We start from the raw sequence: 25,860 nt of genomic DNA on the forward strand, positions 1-25,860 counted from the left end.
ACAAAGCTGACAGTATTGTTTGTGTGCCAGTAACATTCCATCAAAAGATCCTGTGTGGTACTGTGCTCATTCAAAACTAACAAACTGCATAAAAGCCAGGTGCATGTTTATGAACTCAAACAAATTCTTTATCAAATGGACTTTGACAAAGTTACTTATATATCTGCTATAGGCTAGCTGTTATTCATAGATGCAAGTAGATGCTTTACAGAGGATAATAACAATGATGGATGTAGTCTTGATGTGGAATGTGTTTAGGACCTCAAGAAGTCTCTTAATTGCAAAAAAAACAAACAATGCACCGACATCAAGCAATTTCAGTAATCAACCTGTTCTTATGATTATGACTTTTAATTGATCTTATTCACGTGATTAAACTGCATTGCATGGGCCACACAGAACTTATAGAATGTATTATGGAACTTTTATTAATTCATGTTATTTTCCTGCTCAAAGAATGATGGACAAGGGAGTTTGTGACCAAATATATCCCGAAAGTGTAAAAGTTCCACTCAAAGAAGAATACATTGTATCCATTATCTTTGATGAAATTAATATTTTTCTCAAATCTGGGTAAATTCACGTTTTTTTTCTTCTTATCAATATGACAGTAACAAAAACCAGCTATTAGCCAACCCTGCTGGATAAGGGTATGGCTTAAAATTTCAAAATAATTTCTCAAGTGATGACTAATCTGGAATAGAGTAATATCGAAACTAGTTAGTTATTTCAACACAATTAAATTTCAGTACCTAACCAACACACGGAGACAACTTCCTGCCACGAGCGTTTCGCAAGATGAGAACAGAGACAAGGTAACTAGCTAGCTACTGGTAGCGTGAACTAGCTATGAATGACAAATTATTATTTGATAGCTAGCTAAGATAAGATACATTGAAACAAATGAATTACCTGTATAGGGAGTGGCACAATTTCACGGAAAGCACTTTACGTTTGCTAGAAAAATAGACAGCTAAATTAGCAACGTAGCTAACTAGCGCGAGCCAGCTAACAGTTAAGCTAGCCAGTCCTAGCTCATGTGTTTTGATGCGTGTGTGTGGATTTCAAACCACTGACTGTACTAACTAACTATCCCGTCTTTGCATAGGCTTTTGTTAGGAGATAACCTAGCCGTGATATTAAAATAAATAGCTACATTGTGACAGCGTTTTCTGAAAATATAAAACAAGTTTTATCGGGCCCGGGCAACATTCATTCACAACAATGTCTCAATCTATCTTCATGAACTGGCTGTGTTGATCGTACCGCGCCCCTCTTTTTTCACGTCGTTTACTTTTTGTTAAACCCTTCAATTGAAGAATGCCGATACAATAAATACATTGTAAGCACTTACATATCTTTCCCCGCAGGCTTTGTAAAATCCGTATTCTCGTGTCCTCTTCTTCCGCCATGGTCCGACTTGACTGTATCTGTAGCTAGTACATTCAACGCTTAGCTATAATATCCGTTTATGAATGCAAGCGAAGGGCCAACCTACTGCAGCGTCACTACGAGCGCTATTGGCCGTACGCTGACATTAGACTAGACTGGAGAGACTTGTGTGAATACTATTCACTGCACTGACTCTCACAGTTTGTAAAACAAGTGGAAGCTCTGTGCAGGATTCACACAAAAAAGTGTCAAAGATGAGAGGATGCGCCCCCCCACTCCTCTTTTGGTACACGGCCTAGAGACACGGAATTTGCACAGACAATACTTGTAACTTCTGTGGTTGCCATAGGAGCATTTCTTGATATTTTGTTATTTGAAAGTTAACAATGTGCAGGCCTACTGCTGATATATTTTTGCAAATTCGGATTATGTGCTTTTTTCAGTAATACAGGGAATTGGCTATGTTCACTTCTCTCATCTCTTTCTTATTTCAAGGTATTCACAGTTTGGATGGTGGATTGCTTATCCAATACTATTCAGGACATTCACAAGGACAGAGGGAATACAGGTATGCACACCTGCCTGCTCAAGGCAAGCAGAAATGAAAGTGCCTTGTGCCTGTCAATTCGGGTGCCAATCTTCTTTACACCACTGGAACAGCACCCTAGACCCAACCTTATACTAACTTTAGAAAACCCTAGTCCCAGTCTTATCTTCACTTATTTTTCAAAACTGTAACCCATGTCCTCATAACGCTTAACCCTAGCACCAGTCCATCTTGACCTCAAAACCCTAACCAAACCCTTGTGCCCACTTTATTGCAAGCCCTTTTGAAAACCTTAACCCTAATCCTAAACCTGACCTTATTTTCATATGGGTGATTCCTCATGAAACTAGGGAAAAAAATACCATGATTTTGGGGATTTTCGCAAAATGTAATCAATAGAAGGGTCCTTTGGAGGAAGGATTGTTGACATATATTTGACATTTGTATCCCTCTTAGATGTAAAGTCCCCTGTTTAGGGGACCTGCATGGTTCTGGTACCGGTTCCGACTGACATTTTCACTTATAAATCGGATCTGTGGACACTAGCTCAAAATGGCATGCATTGAGCGATAACCTTGGTTCCCACAGACACAGTAGTATATTGTCTGCCTGTGTGACGTAGGACGTTAAATCTGAAACCACTTGAAGCTCCTACCATTTAATTCGCTCTTCCGACTGTCCATCAACTCCTGGCTGAACCCTACATCACATCCACTGAAAAAGCGCATGCCTGCAATCCTTACATCATAGCGCAGCAGGTGAAAGTGGTTTCATCACTATAGCATATTCAGAGATCGATTTATAGCCATTCATCTAAAATATTTTATAGATTTTAAACAAAAAACTATTTCTGGTTGTTATAGACGGACAAATTTAATGTGAAATTAATATAGCTCTATTTGACGTTCACAGCGGTGGGGGCAGGTGTTTTGATCAAGAGAGGCCTTTAGAAAATATGCACATTTTCTCTAACACTAGACAAACAAATATGTATTTTACAGTTATAAGGAAGGTGAAATCTTATAGTAAGCGGTTTTATAATTTGATTATACTACATTTAGAAAGCATATGTCATTTCAAGCCTTATTCATACAGTTTTGTTGAATAGGAAATACGTCATATAAAATATTTCATATTTTCCTCATTTGTACTGTGTACTTGCGCTTGTGTCTTCAAAAGTGACTACACCTGAGCAATTTCTATTAAAAAAACCCCAGAAAGGTGAGATTTTAACCTTTCTTGGAGTATGATGCATTACTAGTTACTGTTTATTGTCTTCTCATGATTAATAATTACTTTTGGAGATTATGTAAATTTCATTTCAGTTTACATGTGGTTACTGTACTACTGATGACACTGCCTTGATCAGCCTGTTGCATGCTGACGAGGAACACCATGGCCCGGTCCTAAATGACTGTAGAGTGGTGTATCAAATCACACTTGGTCCTCAATACCAACAAGACCAAAGAGATGTGAGTAGACTTCAGGAAGTGTACAACACCTACCTCTGCAACATCTATCAGAGGTCAGAACATAGAGATTGTAGAGGAATACAAATATCTGGGTGTCCTCTTGGACAATAAGCTCCAGTAGAGTAAATGTGCAGACCTGATCTACAAAAAGAGTCAGAGACTGTACTTTCTCAAAAAGCTGGGATCTTTTAATGTTGACTGTACTATACTGAATCTTTCATTGAGATTATTTAAACTTTTTGTATTGTTTGTTGGTTTGGCAATGCCACTGTCAGCCAGAGAAATATGCTGAGAAGTATTATCACCACAGCAAGCAAGGTACTTGGAGTCAAACAGACAGGCCTGGATGAGATCTTTAAGTTCAGGGCCCTCCGCAAGGCTCACAAAATCATTTTAGACCCAAGCCACCCCCTGTACCTGGACTTTGAACTAATTCTCTCTGGGTGTAGGTATAGGGCACCTCTCGGCAGGAAAACAGAACTAGACAATAATTTGTGCCAGGTGTGATATCCCTCCTAAATAGCTCGGGCTAATGTTCCTATCGACCCAGTAAGGCCAGCAGGCTAGTCTCTTTTTATTGGTATGTAACTGTTATGAAAGTTGTATTGTCAATTTGTTTTCTATTTAAACAACACTTTAAACGTGTACATGACACTTTCTTTTGGACGAGACTGACTTTATCAAAATGATCCTGTTTACACTTTGTCGTCAATTTTAACACTCAAATAAATGTTTCTGACTAATATCGATACCACATGGGCTGTTTTCTATCAGAGAAGTTGTTTATTGCCTTCAGTTGCGCTTTAAATCATACTTGAGAAATAATTAGTTGTAACATTTGTAACATTTTGGCCTTACCCAGGCCTCGTTTAAGGCTCCACAATGTTTCATCTGTAGATGCTACAAAGCACCTACAAATGTGTGTCATTTGAAGCTTTACCGCTTGCTCTGTAATATGAGTAGCAGTTTGATTTTAATACAAATGATCTTATATTGAAAATAGAAAAAATTGATTACTCAAATGTTTTTATATAGTGATGAACATAATATACAATACGGACATATCAAAGTTCCAGAGTGGGATCTCCTAGTTTTAAAGTTATGGCCCATTTTATTCAGATAAATTGGCATAGCATGCTCCTTTACTTGTATCATTGCACATCCTGCAAATCGGCAGCAGAGGGCAACCGTTTTCACATTCATTCTGTTTGTAATGCTTACATATTGGATTATAACTCCAAAGTAGCAGAGATCCCATTCTGGGAATTGTGTGCTTGTAGAGTATGTTATGATCAACAATATGTTGAAACATTAGCCAAATCAAAAATGTTATATTTTAAATATTTATAAATTAATGAAAGAAAATTGGTTTTGTAATCAAAATACTACTCATATTGCAGAGCAAGCGGTTTCATATGACAATTTCTGCTTTGTAGCACCTACAGATGAACCATTAAGGAGGCCTGGGTAAATGTCACATTCCAGCTTCAATTAATGATTTCTCAATTATGCTTTAATATACAAATGTCTATTATGTCAACAATCCTTCCACCAAAGGAACCTTATATAGACTACATTTCATGAAAATCCCCAAAATCATACTCTTCTTTTTGTTCTAATTTTGTGAGTAATCACCCATATGGATGTTTTTATCTATGTGACCACTTACCTCATCATGAAGGAAGTAGATTAGATGACCAGATGCTTGTGTTAGAAGAGGAGACTAGTGTGATTCAATTTGCCGTTTCTATAAACCAGAGGAAGTTTCAATGTACAAACCTAACCTGCTTTGCATTTGGTTATATGGTCCTTATGGGTATCAGCCATGATGACTACTCCATGACTATGCTTTGATTTGTCAAATGTGTATTATTCATCAATAACTTTATTTAGACTGTGTAGCTAATTGTAAATAGTTAAACTCTCATGGCCTGTGACTCACAGCCACCTCAATGGTTTAACTTCATTAACACAGTCAACTTAATAATTGAAGGAGCAGAGAGTAGTAGTTAAGGTTTATCCAGAAACTGGTAGCATTAGGTAACAAGGGGGTTGCGGAGGAGAAGGTAAGTACTGTACTACCAAATAAACCTGTTACCAGATCGGGGCCAGTCCCGACTCCAGGGGGATGGGGAGAGGGGAACATCTGGATTTTGCTTCGTGTGGGCCAGACTCTAAAATGTTGCTGGGTTTTGTTGAGGGATGATGGGAAAGGAATTAACTTCTCAGATGGGCTGACCCTCGAGGCCACCAAGTGACTGTAGAACTGAATTCAACAGAGCACCAGAGTAAACAGACAGTCAGATTTACTAAGCATTTGCACTTTTGCAAAATCTACACACACTTTTATTTACCGAAGGTAATACAACTGAGAAGTTAGGTAAAACATTTAACACAAAGGTAGAGGAGCATTCAGTAAAGTAAAGAGTAAAAATATTAGATGGCTTAGATTTGTTTTTATTTGTCTTATGAAAGTAACGGCTGCAAACTGCATCAGTGCAAGGACTTACAAATTATGGCCTCCTGTGTGCTTATTTTATCTAAACAATAGGAGGGTGTGTGTGTGTGCCATGCATTCATTTGTCCTCTTAATTCCAGAATGTAGCTTAACAGCTCTTCTCTGCAATTCCAGACAGGTTTGTTTGTTTATTTATCTAAATAACCCAAGACACGGGAATATAAAAACAAGCATGTATGTTTTCTTCCTGTCATTATCTACTGGTTGATTGATTAATTATTTATTCCCTCTGACAAACAAACTGCAGTTTGTCAACTTTGTAACACTTATGTATATTATTTTAAAAGACACACATAGGGACTCATTCATTTTGATGGTGCATGTGGTGCTGTCAGTGGTAATGACACTACCAAAGTGGTGGACAGGCTATTAATATGAATGGTAGCCTATACAGTGTAAATATAAATTATTATAAAGTGCAAATAACGATGCACAATTAGCATAGGTAGAGAATATGGACAGCACAATAATTATGAACTAGTCTCAAAGCAAAATAAAGTACAAAAATAAATCACTTTTTTTTTTAAACATGAAAAACGACCGATTTGTGTTATAAGTGAAGAAGATTCAATTTACATAGATGTCAGTTAGGTCCTCATATTCAATATCTGCTTTCCATTGGCAACTTATTTCAGATCTATCTGTTTTCCAGACCCAGGTCAAATACACAATATCAAATAATGTTTTCAAAGTACTTGAGGTGAACTTGATTTAGTTTGGGTCAATTCCATTGTGTCCATTATTCGGGCAAACGAACATAAATCAAACTAACCTAAATCAAGCACAGCTTTGAAATCTATTGACATACAGTACCAGTCAAAAGTTTGGACACACCTACTCATTCCAGGGTTTTTCTTTATTTTTACTATTTTCTATAAATATACTAAAAATAAAGAAAAACTCTGGAATGAGTAGCTGTGTCCAAACTTTTAACTGGTACTGTATGTATTTGACTGTAGGTCTGCAACTTACTACATAGGCATATAATCACTTAAAGTATTTCCCTCCTGAATGATAAGTATTATGTTTATAAAGAGGTCTCTTCTTTGCACTGTATGTATGCTTTTCTGACTTGGGCGAGGATGGAGTGGTTGCCCTAGTGACAGAGTCTTTTTTCAGATATGTAGAAGAAGACTGCCCATAGCTAAAATGACTGTCTGCTCCTGGTGTGGCCATAGGGTCCTTATGACTGGGTGTCTCTCTACCGATATAGTCTACTTGCTTCTGCCTTTTGGAAGTGAGGCTTGTCTGATGTTGCTGTTTATGTTCAATGCGCTTTTTAGGCTTTCTATACTGCATCTCTGAAGGGGAAGGCTTTCTGTACTGCATATCTGAAGGGGAAGGCTTTCTGTACTGCATATCTGAAGGGGAAGGCTTTCTGTACTGCATATCTGAAGGGGAAGGCTTTCTGTACTGCATATCTGAAGGGGAAGGCTTTCTATACTGCATCTCTGAAGGGGAAGGAGAAAAGGTGTCGGTGCAGGGGGGTGACATTGGAGTTTTTTGATAGTGTCCATCACTATTAATTCTAAATGGAATCTCTTTCTCGGGCGCCACTGACATGTAGTCATCTGTGTCCTCCCATTCCTCGTGCTTAGGCTCTATCTTCTCTGTTGAGAACCTGCCTAGCAATCCCGCTGGCGCTTTGCTCTCCTTGTCGATGCTATATTGATCCTCCCCTTCCTCTGTTTTGATGACATGCTTTTTCAGATTTAAGCCTAAGTCCAAAGTTGCTGGGTGTTTTGGATCTGTGGAGTAGTTGTTGCTGCTGTACCCCTTTCCTGCTGTCTCCTGGTGTTTTTTTTCATGGCTCTTCTTGGTTGCGAGGTAGAGGAAGCGCTGGGGGCAGAAGGAGCAATGATACCGCTTCTCTGTGCTGGGGCTGCGGGGACAATTGTCAAAGCAGGAGCCATTTTCCATACAGCTCTTACATACGTAATCCCTGCTGTCCTCAGCGGTCTCAAAGCTGGCACTGGGGGATTCGCCGGGGGGACACTGCTTTGCACAGGTCCGACAGAAAGTTGGGTGACAGCCAATGACATGCGCTCTCAGACCAGATGCTGTTATGAAGGTGCTTGCACAGATGTCACAGGTATATGTCGTCTTTGGGCTGGTGTTTCTGAGACGTTGTTTCAGCTCTGTGCCCTCGCTGGAGATGCTCTCTTCAGCACTTCTGCATCCTTTATCCAGGTAGTCTTTGCTGGCCCTGGGCACTACTGAGGATGTCATGGAATAGCGTAGACAACGTTTCTCTTTTCTGTGTTTGGATCTCAGTTTCTTACTCTTCTTCTTGGGTTTGTAAGAGTAATAGGGACGCCAGAGCTTGTCAGCTGTGTCACGGTCAGTGAGGTCATCGCATGGCTCTGGCTCTATGACAGAAGTGACCTCTGTCCTGAAGCGGAGGCTGGAGCTCTCCATGCTGCCCTCTGTAGGCCGGCCCTGGTCCCAACACTCCTCTACCTGGCTCCCGCTGCTTCTTTTCTTCTTCCTGGGGAACAGCTTGGAGCCCTTGATCCTTCGGCGAATGATTGCCTCGTTGCCAATTTTCACTGTGATCTGGCAGAGGGGTAGAACGTGACCATCCACGGAGGGACCTGGACATGCAGGCTTGGCAATGTACGTTTCAGTTTCCCCCCCTGCAGTCTTGCTAGGCATCAGGCTCTCAGCCCCTGGTAGAAAAAGCTGACTGGTCATGGCTTCAATTCTTTGGGCTGCAGCTGAGAGCTCACATAGCCTGTTCAGAGAGCTGGGTGGGTTAATTTTTAGGATTGGTAGATTGTGACTGTTGCCCTCCGGGTTCTTAAACCTTTGGAATGCGGCACCATCTCCATAGTTCATTGCAGGGGACTCCACACCTGCCTGCATTATGGCCAAGGGGGTTGTATAGCTATATGGAGGCCCATTATGCTCGGAGTGAGAGGCCTGTTTTCCTGTGCCTGCAACTTGGTCTACATCTTGGTCACAGGGCTGATCAAAACTGATGCGTGGCATTACTGATGCCACCACTTTTGGAGTGGCCATGAATGTCACAGGCATTGAGAATATAGCAGCATCTTGGTTACTCATAGCGCCACCATCATCAAATGAAGGGATGGGAGAGCTGCAGCCCAGCGGGGCCTGCTCACTGCCCCCCAGCTCCTCTGAATAGGTCTGACTGTAAGTCTTGTAACGTCTCTTTCTAAACTTCATAGGCAGAAGCCTGTAGAGTTTTATGGGGTAAACGCTGCCCTTAAATCCACCATTTGCTGACTTCTTACTCACAGACAATCTGGGATGGATTCCGTGGAAGGCCTTCTGGTGGTTCTTTAGGATGTAGTAGGTCATGAAGGTCTCTAAGCAGAAGATGCACTGGTAGCGGCGCTCACCTGTGTGCCAGATCTCGTGTTTGGTGCGATACTCGGCTAGGGCAAACACTTTATTGCAGTAGTGACAGGGGTACGCCCTCTGCCAGGAGTGCACATTCTCGTGGCGCTTCAGACTGGAGACGGTCACATATGCCCGTTTACACACACTGCAGTTATAGACCCTCTGGCCTCCACTAGGTTTCACTAACCTATCTACAGCCTGTAGTGTTTTTGACGTGGGGTTCTTTTGGAGGCTGGTTGGAGGGAAAGGGTCAGGAAATTCAGGAGGAGATAACTGGACATTAGTTACTGTATTGTTCGTGCTTGGCATGCTGTCTGAATAATGGTCTGCCCTGGCCTCTTTGCCTTGGGGCTCGTGTTCAGGCGAGCCCCTCTGTGCTTTCGTGCACACCGTCTCGTGGTTCCGCAACCGCTTCAAATGCATGAACTTCCTGCGACAAAACTTGCAAAACAAATGACTGACAAACCTTTTTTTGTGCATTTCTGTGTGTACGGTGAGAAGTGCTTTATTGGTGAATATCTCTGGACAGTGCTCACAGCTGTAGATTGATATGCTATCATCTGTGTGGGGTGAAAGTGGAGGTGGGTCCAGCTCCCTGTAGCCATTATCAATGGCTAGAGGCAGCTCATTGGCCCTGCTTGTATGCACTATCTGCGGGTATAATGACGGGGGTGACGTTCCCACAGGTTGTACAGTGGGCTTAATTAATGCCGGGCTGCTTCCAGTAGGATGCACAGGTTCATGTGCTACAGCCGGTGTTGGAGGTGTGCTTTTACTCAAGGCGGCTCGCAGTCTGTGACGCTTTTTGAGTGGGCCACTGTTCCTGCTGGCCAGTTGTCTTGGTTGGGACTGTGTGGGCTTGGTGCCCTTCTTGTTGTCTTCCTGGTTGGCATCCCTGTGCTCAGGGTCCCTGGGTCCCTGGCTAATGACTGCGTAGGAGTGCTCTGACAGCGCCTGCATGGGCTCATTGTCCACTGCGAGGGGGCAGGGGGCAGGGCAGCCCGCTGGGGTCTGTCCAAGATCAGGTGATGGCCTCTCCCCCCTGTGCAGGTCTAGTGGGGTGAAGAGGTTGTTCCCGGGACCCACCTCAGTGATAGAGAAAGCATTGGTGATCCGTGGGCCTCTTGCACTGTCTGGTTCCTCTGGCCTGGAGGTCTCTTTCTTTGCTTTACGGGGCCCTTGGGCCTTACTATGGCCTGTGGTCTTAACAGGGTTGGTTGAGGTCTGGATCTGTGGCCCACCTGACTCCTGCCTGTCTTGTTCCACTAGTTTCTCTAAGAAGGGAATCCCCAGTCTTTTTCCAGCTGCCATCAGGCATCTAGTGTCCTCTGTGCTAGGTGATGATGTCACCTTGGAACAGTAAAGGAGGTTGAGGATGCTGGCGAACACCTCAGACCTCAGGTCCATGAGCTCCAGCACCTGGCTGGAAGTCCACACCTCTGGGGAGGTGAAGGCGCTGCGGAAGTATCCGCTGCAGGCAGCCAGGATGTTCCGGTGGGCCCGGAACTTTACATCCTCCACCACGATTGTGACATCACAGAAGAGGCCCTGGGAGCGCTGCTCGTTGAGCCTGCTGAGGAGCGCCTGGGGATGGGAGCTGTCCATCAAGCCCTGGGTGCAGGGAGACGTCACGGTCATCTGCATAGAGGACATAAAGGAAACTTCAAATTGGTTTCGAAACATTGTTAGCCCATTGCTTATAGTCACAATGAAAAATATGAACACGTCATTACATTTGTACAAACTGAGTCCCATGTGGCTCAGTTTGGTAGAGCATGGCGCTTGCGACGTCATGATTGTGGGCTCGATTCCCACTAGGAACAAGTATGAAAATATATGCACTCACTACTGTAAATTGCTTTGGATGAGAGTGTCTGCTAAATGACTAATGTCAAAATGACTAAATTGTCATTCTGGAATGTAAGAAAAACATATGAAAGGGGTACATACTTTTTCTTATGTGGAATTAGAAATTGTGTTATTTATTCTGTTAGATTCTTTAGTATTCAAAATATTAGTAGGCTATAATTGTGCAAACAATAACATTTCCTTTCATACAGAGATAATCTAAGGTATATGGTTTGTTATTTGATTAAGCATGGGCTGGATTTGGAAGTAATGGCCTTATGGAAATCAAGTGGAATGTGTGAGTTTTCTAAGAAAGCGATCCCGCTCTTCTTACTTTGTCACACTAGATGGCAGCAAAGTTTGAGATGATGCTGGCATGCCATATCTTGAAGAACTGTAGGCCCTATCTTATTTTCTTCAAGCCTATTCAAATAGATTAACCAGAACAATGCTTAGTTCTCATGAGAATATACTAATGTAATATTTACTTAATGAAAAGTAACAACAGCACAAAGATTTCCTCTTGACATTACCCTTACAAAATGTTTACAATGCTGTACATGAAGAATTTCTGATGATTCTCTGTTGGAAAAAACAACATTGACCATACATTGGAAAAATGTATACACCTGGAAATGAGCACTCACCATTGTCTGAAAACCAATTCAATTAAACTTCTTGCTTTCAGACATTTTTATTTTACATTTCTGAATAATTGCCTCGTATGTGATAGAACTACACTGAACAAAAATATAAGCGCAACATGTAAAGTGTTGGTCTCATGTTTCATGAGCTGAAAATATCCCAGAAATGTTCCATACGCACGAAAAGCTTATTGCTCTCATTTTGTGGACACATTTGTTTACATCCCTATTAGTGAGCGTTTCTCCTTTGCCAAGATAATCCATCCACCTGATAGGTGTTGCATATCAAGAAGCTGATTAAACAGCATGATCATTACACAGGTGCACCCTGAGCTGGGGACAATAAAAATAAACTCTAAAATGTGCAGTTTTGTCACACAACACAATGCCACAGATGTCTCAAGATGAGGGAGCGTGCAATTGGCATGCTGACTGCAGGAATGTCCACCAGAGCTGTTGCCAGAGAATTTAATGTTAATTTCTCTACCATAACTGTAATTTGGCTGTATTTCCAACAGCCTCACAACCACAGACCACGTGTAACCACGACAGCCTTCCACATCCGGCTTCTTCACCTGCAGGGTCGTCTGAGACCAGCCACCCGGACAGCTGATGAAACTGTGGGTTTGCACAACCAAATAATTTCTGCACAAACTGTCAAACTGTCTCATCACCAGGTTCATAACTGACTTCCGTGGGCAAATGATCACTGGCACGCTGGAGAAGTGTGCTCTTCTCAGATGAATCCCGTTTTCAACTGTACCGGGCAGATGGCGTGTATGGCTGTGTGGGCGAGCGGTTTGCTGGTGTCAACGTTGTGAACAGACTGCCCCATGGTGGGGTTATGGTATGGGCAGGCATAAGCTACGGACAACAAACACAATTGCATTTTATCGATGGCAATTTGAATGCACAGAGATACCGTGACAAGATCCTGAAGCCCATTGTCGTGCCATTCATCCGCCGCCATCACCTCATGTTTCAGCATGATAATGCACAGCCCCATGTCACAAGGATCTGTATACAATTCCTGGAAGCTGAAAATGTCCAAGTTCTTACATGGCTTGCATACTCACCAGACATGGCACCCATGGAGCATGTTTGGGATGCTCTGGATCGACATGTACAACATCGTGTTCCAGTTCTCAACCAATATCCAGCAACTTCGCACAGCCATTGAAGAGGTGTGGGACAACATTCCACAGTCCTCAATCAACAGCCTGATGCAGAGCAAAGGAGATGTGCCGCGCTGCATGAGGTAAATGGTGGGCCCACTAGATACTGACTGGTTTTCTGTTCCACGCCCCTACTTTTTTAAATTTAAGGTATCTGGGACCAACAGATGCATATCTGTATTCCCAGTCATGTGAAATCCTTAGATTAGGGCCTAATACATTTTTGAAAAATTTGACTGATTTCAGTAAAAACTTTGAAATTGTTGCATATTGCATTTTATATTTTTGTTCAGTATATATTTGTGAACCTATTCCTGAAGACGTATGGCTTCCTAGAGACTCTTCTCTGTTTTGTTGTTTCCCAATCTGGTGAGGCACATTAGGCTACTTAACGCAGAATGACTACAGTCTGGAGGCTGCCACACTATGTTCTTAATAAACACTGACTAAGCATGCTCTAGTCAAGTGCCTGAAACAAAATGACTTGTACCTGGCAAGTGATACATCTGGTGGAGTGGAAACTAGAACGAGGACAAACATGTGATTCACCCAGGATGTGGAGTCGCTCTATCTGCTTCAGTCAAACGTTCAATGCCATTCCAGGTCACCAGCCATGCTAGAGTCATTGCCCTTACTGGCTGGTAGGTACATCAGCATAATTCATACTGAGGGCTCAGGTTGATGGCAGTAAATGAGATGGTAAGATTCTCACCTGACTCATTCGCCCTTTCTGCCCCTAGCGTTAGTTCATTATTCATAAGCACTGGGGGATTGTTTTGACTGCTCTCACCCACACACAGCTGAGACAGAGCTAATACAATTATAGGAATACTTAACCAACGCCCTATAATTGAAACGGGTCCGCTGCACTGGGCTACAGAGCCACTGTAGAGGAACGACCACCATGTTGACCATTTAACTCTTTTCAGCGTAGAATTCAGTTGCTAATCCAGTCCCTAATCGCACATTCACGGAGCGCACATACAGCTTACACAAACACGCCATCTGCTTCACTATAGCTATAGACATCTGTAGAGCATTCCCACTGGGATCACACTGGTTGAATCAATGTTGTTTCCACGTCATTTCAATGAAATTACATGGAACCAATGTGGAATAGATGTTGAATTGGAGTTTGTGCCCAGTGGGTTGTGTTATGTTTGTGTGTAACGTCTTCCGATGCTTTTGCATGTGGTTCAGTGCGATTTTAATGTCTCTTGTCTTTCTGTCTAACCTAAGGGGAAATTAAAGAGCACAGCACTTCCTGTGTGTTCCTCCCAGGGGAGTGGGCCTATGTCACTGTGTGGACTGGTCTGAGGCAACACCTCTGTCAGGCTTTTAAACAGGATGATGCTTAGGTTATCTGCAAAGGCAAGTAGCTTCTGAAGTTAGCGGTAGGCTATATTTAGGCTATCAGCATTTCTTTTTGACTTTCTGTTTGCATGACTATTAATATGATTATGCCTATATGCTGCTGAAGCCTAGGCAACATAGTTCTATTTTTATTAGCATCCTGTGATTTTTGTCCCTGACTTCTTTTCAAAGATGTCTCTGGAAACATATTTATTTTAAGATCAGTGTCACAACATACTTCCTAATGCAAAATGTCTTCTTTCCCTGTTTGACTTTTAAGATGCAATCCCTGATGTCCGGCAGAGGTGCTTTGGAGCGCACCACAACTTTGCTTACAGAGAGAACAAGGCTATCTGATGGTTAAGGTCAGCTCTGCAATTGTGGCATTGTTGTTATGCATATAGTAGGGCAGGTTATAAATGTGCACTACCAAATGCTGATAATGTAATGTTCCATGGCATGGCGGCCATTTTCTATATTCTTCTTTATCCTTGTTGAAGGTGAGCTGTTGGGGTAGGTTAAAATGGCTGCCTGTTTATGGGGTACCATTTGTCCCTGCTCCAGATTGCCATTAGACCATGATGTTGAGATGAGACCTCCTATTCGTAACAAAAATATAATTTTCCATATACCCTTAGTTGAATACTGCCCTAGAGGCATCCCTATTGCTTGTCAACTACATTACACCTACGTGTTTTAATATTGAAACTGTACTCATTTTCAGTCTCTATATTTCAACTGACTTTCCTAAGCATCACATTCTACATATTACTCAGAAAAGGCAGGGAAGAACGAATAACCTAATGACAGAGGTTAGATTTACATAATTGCACAGCAATAAACCATACATTCCGCCCCAGGCCATAAACACTAATTTGACTTAACATGTCGTATTGAAACATAAAAATGTGTAGTCACTAAACTTATTATTAAAGTGATCAAGCACCCTTGTTTGAAGAAAAAAAAAATCTTAATAAAATACATATTTTTGCTAATGTTTTCTCTAGTTGCCACGATTACAATATGGCTGGCAGCAGACAGAGAAGAGAAGCCTTACGTATCGCTGTGAAATACAGCCTCCTGCCTCCCCGTCTGACAGGCCTCTGTTGTCATGGCAACATGCTGTGGCGCAGCACTTATTGGGATTCAGATTCAGACGGATGGCGGGGCTGGTAGGCGACTGCATTAGCCGTCCGGGGATTTGGTGTGGTCCTTCCTGACAGCGAGCCCTGCCTGTCTGAGAGCCACAGCACCGCAGAGCTCCCAGGCTCCAACGCCACTGCAATGGAGGCTCGGCGCCCTTTGTTTCCACTCTGGATATGTGTCAGTCGGTGTGTGTGAGTCTGCAGCAGAAATGCAGCAGCCCGATGGACTTTTTCTCTCTTCTGCTTCAGCCTTGATGCTGATTTCCCCTGGTTTGTGCCGTTTTCCTTGTATTTTCATCTGGAAATTGCCCGCATATCTGCGGTTTCAGTTGATTATTTTCAATGAGGGCTGATATGACCAATTTTCTCTCATCTTGATGTGCTTTACTCTGTAAACACATTGAGCGGAAATTTTGAATTTGTCATCAACGGTTGTCTCTTTGCCACACCCTAGTTCACTGTGCCTTAGAATATTATGCGATATGCATTTCAAAACCTTAAAAATTTAAATCCCCTAATTTCTGTGAACCACAAGACGAGAAAAAAAACTGTCTTGAATACAAGCTGTCTAGTCAAACAAAGAGCGAAAATGTCATAGCAGAACCCACTCAAGCCACCTCATGCAATATGTGTATTTCCGTTAAAGATAGGTTGTAGATTGCGTTGAAACGTGCAGAACATACCTTTGCGAATCAGATAAAATGACACAGAAGGCGAACAGCTGACACAGAAGGCGAACAGCCAAAAACATTACGCAGTGTCCTTCCACTATAGTTCATATTCTCTACCATACAGGAAAATAACTTTTGTGAAAGGAAGGCGAAAGTAGACACTTTTTTTTCTAGACTCGTCGCTGCTCAGTGGTGCCGTTGGAGGCAGAGCTTTCGCTGTTGTCTTTCCTCCTCTCCCTCTCTCATTCCCTCCCTCTCTCTTTCTACGCTGATCACTCCAGCTTCAACGTCCTTCGTCTCTCCCTAGGTCCTGGTCGAGTACTCCCGCTCTCTCCTCTTCCACCCAGTCCTGTCCTGGCTTGCCTCAGCTCTCAGACCATTGACCACAGGATTCCCACATTGAAGTTTAAAAATAGCTAGACTGGACTATGGGTCTGTCTGCTGCCTCTGTGCTGCCCGGGCAACTGGAGCCCAGCAGCATCTACTCTGCAGTCGCCAAGCAGGAAACGGCAACTTTATTAATCATGGCTGAGGACGGTAAGAGAGAGCGGCTCAGTGCTACATCACACACCACTACGCCGTGCTGCACAGATCACAGAGAAAACACCTAGGTTGCACACCTGCTACCGGGGTTACGGCGATACAACTTCAAACAAAGCGCACCCACAATCACATTTCTGCTCAACTTCTACACTGACACCATTCATACTGTATCTCATAGTCCAAAAGGGAAGCTGGATCTGTAGCTCACTTTCAAACACAAGTCACATCAAGCTCTCCATCTGTCTCATGCCTATGCACACATTCACTTTCTCTTTGTCTGTGCTACTGTGTACACTCAACCCTCTCTCGCTCTTTGTCAGCACATCTGTGTGCATTGTCTCATGAACATGATAAGCCTACAATGCTCTTGTTTGTATATAGCAGCATGATCAATGAGATATCTGTGACTATATATGGTTTATTTCTCTCATCTGCTTCTTCACTTTCAAAGTAAGAGAAAGTGAGAAAAAAATAAGATGTAGAAGAGAGCAGGGGGAGAGGAGGACCGTCATCTTTGTGGAGGCTGCTGATGGATGGGAACACAGAGGGATGCCTCAGCACTGCAGAGTGCAGGAGGGAGGGGCTAAACCAGGCAGGCAGGGCACTTCTAGCCCCACCAGCTGCTGTAGATGCACACAGTCGCTTTATGCGTATGAAGGCGGAGGGGTTTTATTACAAGTGTTTTTGAATTTGCATACGTGTCTTAGCTTTCTTTCCGGGGTCAGGGATGCGGCTTCTGCACCCGGGTGTGAAATCCATTTACATTTTACATTTACTTGGTCTCACAGAACAGATTGACCTCATGAAATGCATGGGAGACATTTGTTGTGCACTTTCTATCAGTGTTCGTTCAGCTTATCATGAAAATCCCCATGCCTCTGTCCCCTCCTGCTCCCTGTGCTTTCTCTCTCTGCTCATTACTGGTCACATGGCCTTGTGGTTGTGATCGAGACGCACACAATTAACCACAAGCTCAGCCGTCTGCCAGCTATTTCTAGTGCAGGCCTACCCGGCTTGATTGTTGACATTACCTGAGTGCAATCAAGGCCTCTGTCTGCTTGCATTGGCCTGGGTAAGCAGTACACCAGCCTGGAGCACGCCAGCCCTCACACTTCTTTCTGTAAGCCGCTGCACTTTGGCATGACCTTGTTGCTGTGGCAACATTTGAAGAAAACAGTGCTACCTTAACAGCATGGTGGTATGAAACAGTAAAGGTTGCGAACCTTACACGTTCTGGGAGGGAGCCTCTTAAAGCCAAAGGAAATATGATTTGAGTGGCCACTATCATGCCTTATCTCAGTTTTTCCTCTGGTGTCTTTCTGTTCTCTTCCTTCAGTGTTAAGACATTCCTGCTATGTATGGTTAATGGTCTTGCCTGCTTCCTCCCCACTTTTCCTGTATTTGTAGTCTTGTCTGCACAATCAATTTCCACTGGTGCACTGCAGGGTAACTCAACATCCCAAAACAAATAATAAGTAGCCCTCCTTTACCATCCATGCTCTTTGTTTTTTTACAGTTTTGAGAATTGCAAATTAAGTGCCTGCAGTACCTACTGTTTGTCTCAATTACCACAACCCCTCTCCCACAGTATTTGTTAGTACTTTGAATGTCTTGCAAACAAAGAATACATAAAGAGCGGTTGAAATTTGAACAAATAATTTGGACAAATTTATATTGCTATGAACACATTATTTGTGGATATCGGAGAAATTAAAACGATCCAACCTGCTGATTCATTGTTGCCATTCTCTGGGATGAATTCTTCTTTCACTCTTGAATAATTGCTTGGAGATTCATCCCTGTCAGACAGATCACATATCAACAATGTTTGATGTGACTTTCCCATTTACTTTTAACATTTCATTTAGTTTTAATAGAAATTGTCTAGATATTTTCCTTTCTTCTGACATCCTCTATTTTTTTTTGGCACACCCATCCGTTAAATGCATTACAGCTGGGATATTTTCAAAACCACAACAAAAGAAGACATGCCTTTACTGCCTCAGTCTGTCCGTAGCCACTTGCAGAGCCCAGCTAGAGACTAGACTAGAGGAACATTGATCGGCAGGGAAACAGAGCCCATAGCGCAAGCCTGACTAGGCCTTGTTCTCTCTCAAAATACACACACACACACTGCGTACATAAACACTGATCCTCATTACTGTTGCGCTGGCACATCCAACTCACACATGCTCAGTAGCCGACTAACATTTTTCCTCACGGATGGTCCTACAGGCCCTTTTGCTGTCGCTATGAAAGTGAGCAGTCCCTCTGGAGAGAGAAAGTGTAGGAAGGAGAGTTGTAGCTAGCCAGCTCCAGGCCTGCTCTTTCTCTGCCTAGCCATATAATTTACCTTCTGCCTTCTCCTCTGTTTACTCGTGGCTGGCTGCCTGTGTCTGGGCCCAGCCTGGGCACACAGATTCTCCCTCCAGTCCACTCCTGAGACGCTGCCCGTCTGGAGGCCGATGAGGCGCTGACACTGCTGCGTCACTCCTGCTGCATCACTGACCTACAAAGAGGAGATGAAGAGGACATGAGGAGGAGGGGTGGTGGGAATGTGTTGCAAGGGATAAACGAAAGAGAGTGAGCTCTGCCCAAACGCATAAATAGAGAGAAAGTGAGGCTTCCGGGCTGGTCGACTGTCGCAGGCCTAGCCACTGTGGTATTCAGGAAGTGGAGCCAGAGACAGATCTTTTATTGTTACGTAATGAATATTTTTCCTCCCAGACCCAGCTGAGGAGGCGGTGTTTAGCGACTCTGACTCAGGCTAATAATAGAGCTCAGTACCATTGAGGGCCGTGTGTGTGCGGGAATCTGATCCATTTCACCCCCCCGAAGTGAGGTATTTGGACACAATTGATTGGTTGATTTTTTACAACTTAAAGACACGTTTTTAAACAACAATACATGCATTAAAAACTATCTCCATCGTGTCCTTGGTAATGTTTCAATGTAAAGACAGATTTTTTTTATTAATAAACATGTTCTGTTTTACATGACTCTCCTCTTTATAATTTAAAGGGTGAGTATGAATTAGTTTCTTTAAACAAATTAAGTGGGGTTATGTGGCCTATCTTTCTGAGTATACTACTAAAATGTTTGCTCTTTAAAAAAATCCCCTTTCACCAAACTTCCCTTGCACTTGTAGGGTTCACACATTTTTCTCTGATACATGCGCTAAGTAAGCCTACCTAAGATTACATTCAAACTCATGCTAGTGTGGTTACAGTTCAACAGTAGGATTAAGTTTGTCTGACTGATAGCACTTGTTTTGCACACGTCACCTTTGTTTTACTTCGAAATCCTGAAGTAAGGATGTGCATTTCTCTGCCACTTTGCTCCCTCTGCTGGCTAGTGTTTGTATCAGACCCTCCTCACACAGCTCCTTCAGTACAGCTGGTTTTCAGCAGAGGGCGTAGGAACGCTAAATCGGTCATCAAACAGGAAACATCTCCAGCATTACGTCTGACCCATGAACTCATTATAAGTAGCTGTGTAGCTGAATCTGTTTTTAGGCCTACTCTTTATTATAACAGGCATTTTAATACAATTTACAACACCATACCAAATCAAATCAAATCAAATTTTATTAGTCACATACACATGGTTAGCAGATGTTAATGCGAGTGTAGCGAAATGCTTGTGCTTCTAGTTCCGACAATGCAGTAATAACCAACAGTAATCTAACCTAACAATTCCACACTACTACCTTACACACACACACAAGTGTAAGGGATAAAGAATATGTACATAAAGATATATGGATGAGTGGTGGTACAGAACGGCATGGCAGATGCAGTAGATGGTATAGAGTACGGTATATACATATGAGATGAGTACTGTAGGGTATGTAAACATAAAGTGGGGTTCTTACTGTTATTGAGTGTGATAAAGATCGGACACTTTACCAAGTATCTCATTTCAACTGAAGAACACGACCCACAGTCACACCAAGAGAGTAGCACACTGATACAATTTATGTTGGTCAAATAAACTCATTTAATAAACACCTCAACAATTCCATTGCAACATGCATTCATTCAGATAATAGTATGGCTTTACTTGTAAACAGTGCATATAACATACTGGATTAGAACTCAAATGCAATAACAAAAACCAAGACTAAATAATTGAATGTTATTTGTTCGAAGGAAGCCTACAGCATTTGGCACTTTTTATTTTTGCAGAGAGAATAAACAAGCTCTGACATACACATTCACATAACATAAATCAAGCAATAGTGCATTTTAAACACAGAGACACAACACACCATTCAAATACATAACTCCTTGTGCTAATGGCAGAGAAAATTACATTTCCTCAAATCTTTATTATGAGATGAGTAACACTGTCTTGTTTAAGTGTCTAGCTACCTCCATGTACATACTGCTGGTTCTCTTTGGTGTTGAAGAAGGCAAAGAATATCTTCCTCCAGCCCGTGGCGTTGGCTAGGGCCTCCATGTCAGAGTTTATCACAGCGACCCCTCAGTCTGTTCCCAGAACTCTGGAGAGTAGCAGAGCTGGGATATCCCATTCCGTATTGAAATACAACACACACACACACACGGACAGACAGACAGACAGGCAGACAAACACTAGCTCACTAACTAAACCCAGATCATATTTTCCTGGCCATGTTAAAGCCTAACTAGAGCCCTGAGGTTTTCCTTGTCTGTTCACATGGTCAGTAAAAACTCAGGGCCCTTCATGAAATAATGTGCATATGAAAGTAACATGTGCTTTTGTAAATTATTTGGGTACACAATATGGACTGGTTTCCTGGACACATTAAGACTAGTCCTGGATTTAAAAGCAAGCAATGTCAATGGGCAGCAGGTAGCCTAGTGGTTAGAGTGTTGAACTTGTAACCGAAAGGTTGCAAGATCAAATCCTGAGCTGACAAGGTAAAAATCAGTTGTTCTGCCACTGTTCCTAGGCCATTATTGAAAATAAGAATTTGTTCTTAACTGACTTGCCTAGTTAAATAAAGGGTAAAAATTCTCTTTATATTAATCTTTTTAGTCCAGGAGTAGATTTCATTTTCATCTGAGAAACCGGTCCTTTGGGTTTGTAAAGCCCAGGCTCACCTTGTGGAACCTCTTTGTGGTCTGTGCCAGCAGTGCAATGTCCTTCAGTTCCAAGAAGGCCAGGATTTGGAGCAGTAAGTCATTGGGCAGGCACTTCAGGTAATCAAAGTTCCCATGGCACAGTGCTTGGGTGTACTGTAAAATCTGCTGGCCAAACACCCCACCTACCTGTTCTAGAGAAGGAGTAGTACATACATACTCAGGGCAGTGCACTTTTCAAGACACCAACAGAACCACGTGTATCTACACAAAAACAAATACAGTAGCTGATGTAGGCTTAAAGTATTTCATGGCAGAGACTTGTAATGGAAACCTTACGCTGCATGCGGGCATCATGCAAATGGTCATCGTGGGTCATCTTATTTTCTCCAGGTGCAGCACCCTTGAATTCAATCCGCAAAGAAATCTTCCACGATCTCCATATCACCTAAAGAGAAATTCAAAAATACATAGGCCCGTTATACAACTCAGTTCTCTCCAATCATCAGAGCCTTGTAGTTAATCTATGTTCAAAGCATGTTGAAACAGAAGTTACTTGCAGAAAGAAATGTCAGATACATAAGGTTGATATGTAGCATTTAAAAGTACAATCATGTCAATGGAGAGCAACACTACCAAATACAGTGTTGTGTACCATGGCTGCTGTCTTGATGTGTAGCCTTTCTCCACAGGTACAGTCCAGCATTGTGCAGATAAAGTTGACTTTATCTGTTTTTAACTCTCAGCAATCCCAAGATACATATCAAATGGGTGATAAAATATAATAATTTACCTCAGTTTTAGTGACAGTAAGCTGAAAAAAATATTTTGTAGGAGGACCCTGGCCATTTATTTCAAACACTTTCTTGACAAGTAAAGACGCCATTTTTAGACGCTAAAGAGTTTCCATGACAACAGAGAGAAAACAACAGCGAAATATTTTGTGTGACAATGAAAGCGAATTCTGTTCGCAACTGTATAGATTGAGTGATTGATAATTTAAGTATATAAATAAAATAATGATCAACCCACAATGTCATGTATATTTTCGAGAAAACAGTTGGATTAGGGGGTCACGACCCAGCGGATTAATATTTCGCAGCTATCCTACTGTGAAATATAATTTTACATTTTCTGAACACAACTGTAGACAATAGTAAATACATTCAGTAAATTGTTATTGAATACATGTATTTATTTGGCGCAGGTTTGTTTCATTGTCGACTTTATCATCTAAATTGAAAGTAGTTCCGAGCGGAAGAATGGGACACTTTAGAGCGGAGGTATATTGCAGTTGCAGGTCCCTCAGCTGATGTGAAGGCTGAGAGAGTGGAGCACTGTCTGTTACAACTACAACACTGGAACAAATAGGTAATAACATGATATATTTAACGTTCAGTGGCGTCTTATTCAGTAGTTTGAGGGGGGGCTCATTGATAATATAAGACTGAAATAATTGTGAGGAATGGAGAATCCGTCTCGCGAAAAAATATGGTTTCCAATTGTCATCTCTCGAATCCTGTTCCTGCTTTTTCTGTGTGATGCAAGCAGCAAAGAAGGTTCAGAGGCCATTTCGTGTTGCAATTGCTTTTCCATCAACATAGGTAGCTAGCGCAGCAAAATAAGCTCGCTAACCAAACAATAACTCTTGAATTGGAAATAGCATACGGTTAGCCAGTCGGCGAAACAAACATTTTAGCTAGTTGGTTGGCTACCAGCTAGGTAAGTTACCTCGCTATCTAGCTAACGACGTTAGTAATGATCGGAGTTAGCGACATTTGTTAGCCGGTTAACACTAACTTACCTAACCCGATATTGTTCGGGTTAAGGTCAACATGTAACGTTAGTATCTAACATAATATTAAAAAGCTGCTAACGTTAGCTGGCTACCACCTCTTGCAACTTGTGTGTAAAAGTTAAGTTATCGTGTTATTGAATATGGCATTCCCCATTTAATAGAGCTAACGTTAGCTAGCTACAGTAATAATTTATAACGTCAGGATAGAAAGTAAGAAGGTAACGAATTTAACATTGCTAACTAGGGGCAAGAAACTTTAGCTTCCCATTTGGCTAGCCATAACTAATCAAGTAAACGCTTGTTTAGCTAGCTACATAGCTAACGTTACTTTTAAATCTTGCGTTTCTTACACGTCGACAGCTGGTAAATTACTGAGGCGATACAATAATTATCAAAACTAGCCAGCGAACTACCGTTAGCTAGCTAACATAATCTAGTTACATAGCTAACGTCAGATAAATACAGAAACTAAATTACCAGATTAACGTTAATGCCGTGTGAATATCGTTGGATGGAGTTTGTCTGACATCCCATTTGAACAACTAAAATTAACGTAGCTAGCCTGTCCTAACAAGAAAGCTAGTTAGCATGCTTGCTAGCTAGTACAACTAAGTTAATATTAGTCTGGCCGATGTTGCAATTTGATGGAAAGATCAGACAATTGTTATTTAGATTTGCCAGCGCAAAAGTTTTTTTTTTTTTATCTACATGTTTTTGTGCGGTTGTCTTTAACGTTAGCTGAATGTTTAGGACAACAGTCCACCAACTACGCATTTTCATGTCACATAGCTCATCTTACATTAATACATAGCTAGCTAACATGTTATTTGCGGACTTAAATGTATTTTTACATTAATAACCAGACATCTTAGCTAAGTCATACGTTATCGCTTTACAATCTGGAAGGTGCCATACTAGGCTCTTTGTCTATTGGTAGCTAACTTTACTGTCAAATTGAAATTACGGGACTGGGTTTGCTAACCACCTAGCTGGTGCTAACTACGTCAGCATGAAGGCCTCTTTGTAAAAATAACTTGAAATAAATTAGTGTAGGCTAATAAAAGCTAGTTATAATGACAGCTATTATATTAATCGAAGTAATGAACTGTCTATTGTATATGACTACAGTGGAACATGGTAAAACACCAATTGTCAGTTGGGACGAATAAATAAAGACTAGGATGGAGTCAGAAGGCCTGGCAAAGATGGCCTTGCGAGCTTGCCAATTGTTCTCTTATTTTATGATCAATATCGCAGTTCATTGGGTCTTAACATGAGTGACGGCATACATCGGGCGTGAAGAACATGTAGCTAGTTTATCAGATTTCAATTTTTTAAAGACGTGCATCATAATCAACTCACGAATTGAGTCCTCTCGACTCTTAACATGAGCATTTACTTAAACTCGCGTGTTTATTATAGGTGAGCTACTGGAACGTTACATGGTGAAGGCTCTACTGTGATTTTACCTTTACTGCGATTACTGTGTTTTTTTTAAAACTTAGAATGCAAGGCCTGAAATATTAATTTGTCATTGTGCCATATTTCATTGGAGATTTGCGTAGGAACTTTAGTGAATCATTGGTGATACTTTGCTTAAAGAAATGCATAGCTAATTAATGGAAGCAGAAATGTTGTTTACAAATCAGCTTTTTTGTCTACCTGCCAACTTACTGTGTTGACTCTAGGGCTGGTAATTGCCACAGACCTCTATGATATTATCATGATACTTAGCTGCTGATACTATATGTATTGTCATTCGATATGTATTGTGATTTGATGTTCCAAAATATTTCTCACCATATGTCTGTCTGCTGCATAGTGATGAGATGCATGAGAGAACAAGTTTTGATCAGTCATGGAAATCAGTGCTGAAAACATATTGGTTCCCTAATTTAAAAATTAAAATAAAGGGTAGTTGCGTGAATCAGAAAACCAGTCAGTATCTGGTGGGACCAACATTTGCCTCATGCAGTGGAATGTTGTCCCACTCTTCTTCATTGGCTGTGCGAAGTTGTTGGATATATTGGCAGGACCTGGAATACGCTGTCGTACATGTCATTCCAGAGTATCCCAAACATGCCCAATGGGTGCCATGTCGGGTGAGTATGCAGGCCATTGAAGAACTGGGACATTTCCATCTTCCAGGAATTGTGTACAGATCCTTGCGACATGGGGCTGTGCATTATGCTGAAACATGGGGTGATGGCGGCAGATGAAGGGCACGGTTATGGGCCTCCGGATCTCGTCACGGTATCTCTGTGCATTAAAATTGCCATCAATAAAATGTTCGTAGCTTATACCTGCCCATACCATAACCCC

General features: G+C 41.9%; 4 protein-coding genes and 1 long non-coding RNA gene across 12 annotated transcripts in view; 2 read left to right on the top strand and 3 right to left on the bottom strand.

Annotated features, from left to right (window-relative positions):
- LOC139548545 (ras GTPase-activating protein 2-like) overlaps positions 1–1,514 on the bottom strand; it is a 53,181-nt gene extending 51,667 nt beyond the window's left edge. The window contains exon 1 of one of the 2 annotated variants that reach the window (XM_071358254.1): positions 1,355–1,514. In XM_071358254.1, coding sequence (XP_071214355.1) covers positions 1,355–1,412 — 58 coding nt within the window. In that variant the 5' untranslated portion in view covers positions 1,413–1,514. The remainder of the gene's footprint in view (positions 1–1,354) is intronic. The other variant, XM_071358253.1, reaches the window with a different exon arrangement.
- On the top strand, positions 605–19,668 carry LOC139548558 (uncharacterized). Of its 3 annotated transcripts, XR_011669713.1 has the most exons (5): positions 663–815; positions 1,888–1,960; positions 14,202–14,680; positions 15,323–15,730; positions 16,439–19,668. It is a non-coding gene; the product is annotated as an uncharacterized lncRNA (long non-coding RNA). The 3 variants fall into 3 exon arrangements; XR_011669714.1 differs by having other exon boundaries at positions 605–815; positions 14,596–14,680; positions 15,323–19,668; XR_011669715.1 differs by lacking the exon at positions 15,323–15,730 and having other exon boundaries at positions 650–815.
- Positions 5,862–19,164, bottom strand: LOC139548542 (zinc finger and BTB domain-containing protein 38-like). Of its 3 annotated transcripts, XM_071358246.1 has the most exons (3): positions 19,028–19,164; positions 18,400–18,473; positions 5,862–10,933 (listed from the first exon to the last, which is right to left on the bottom strand). In XM_071358246.1, the coding sequence occupies exons 2-3, from the start codon at positions 18,418–18,420 to the stop codon at positions 6,917–6,919; spliced, it is 4,038 nt and encodes a 1,345-aa protein (XP_071214347.1). In that variant the 5' UTR covers positions 18,421–18,473; positions 19,028–19,164; the 3' UTR covers positions 5,862–6,916. The 3 variants fall into 3 exon arrangements, with proteins under 3 accessions (XP_071214347.1, XP_071214348.1, XP_071214346.1); XM_071358247.1 differs by lacking the exons at positions 18,400–18,473; positions 19,028–19,164 and adding an exon at positions 16,144–16,260; XM_071358245.1 differs by lacking the exons at positions 18,400–18,473; positions 19,028–19,164 and adding an exon at positions 15,373–15,501.
- A 1,148-nt stretch (positions 19,669–20,816) lies between the features above and the next one.
- On the bottom strand, positions 20,817–22,626 carry LOC139548557 (F-box only protein 36-like). Its single transcript, XM_071358283.1, is given in 6 exon segments — positions 20,817–21,139; positions 21,141–21,161; positions 21,163–21,194; positions 21,762–21,934; positions 22,080–22,188; positions 22,534–22,626. Coding segments are annotated over 6 exon segments (528 nt in total). The 3' UTR covers positions 20,817–21,039.
- Positions 22,627–22,994: 368 nt separating this feature from the next.
- The window catches only part of LOC139548559 (E3 ubiquitin-protein ligase TRIP12-like), a 47,045-nt gene continuing 44,179 nt past the window's right edge, over positions 22,995–25,860 (top strand). For 2 of the 3 annotated variants that reach the window (XM_071358284.1, XM_071358288.1), the window contains exon 1: positions 22,995–23,111. The gene's annotated coding sequence lies outside the window, so the exon portion shown is untranslated. Of the gene's footprint in view, positions 23,112–23,224; positions 23,463–25,860 lie in introns of those variants that run through there. The other variant, XM_071358287.1, reaches the window with a different exon arrangement.

This window comes from Salvelinus alpinus, chromosome 21 (assembly GCF_045679555.1).
Source record: "Salvelinus alpinus chromosome 21, SLU_Salpinus.1, whole genome shotgun sequence".
Taxonomy (NCBI): Eukaryota; Metazoa; Chordata; class Actinopteri; order Salmoniformes; family Salmonidae; genus Salvelinus; species Salvelinus alpinus.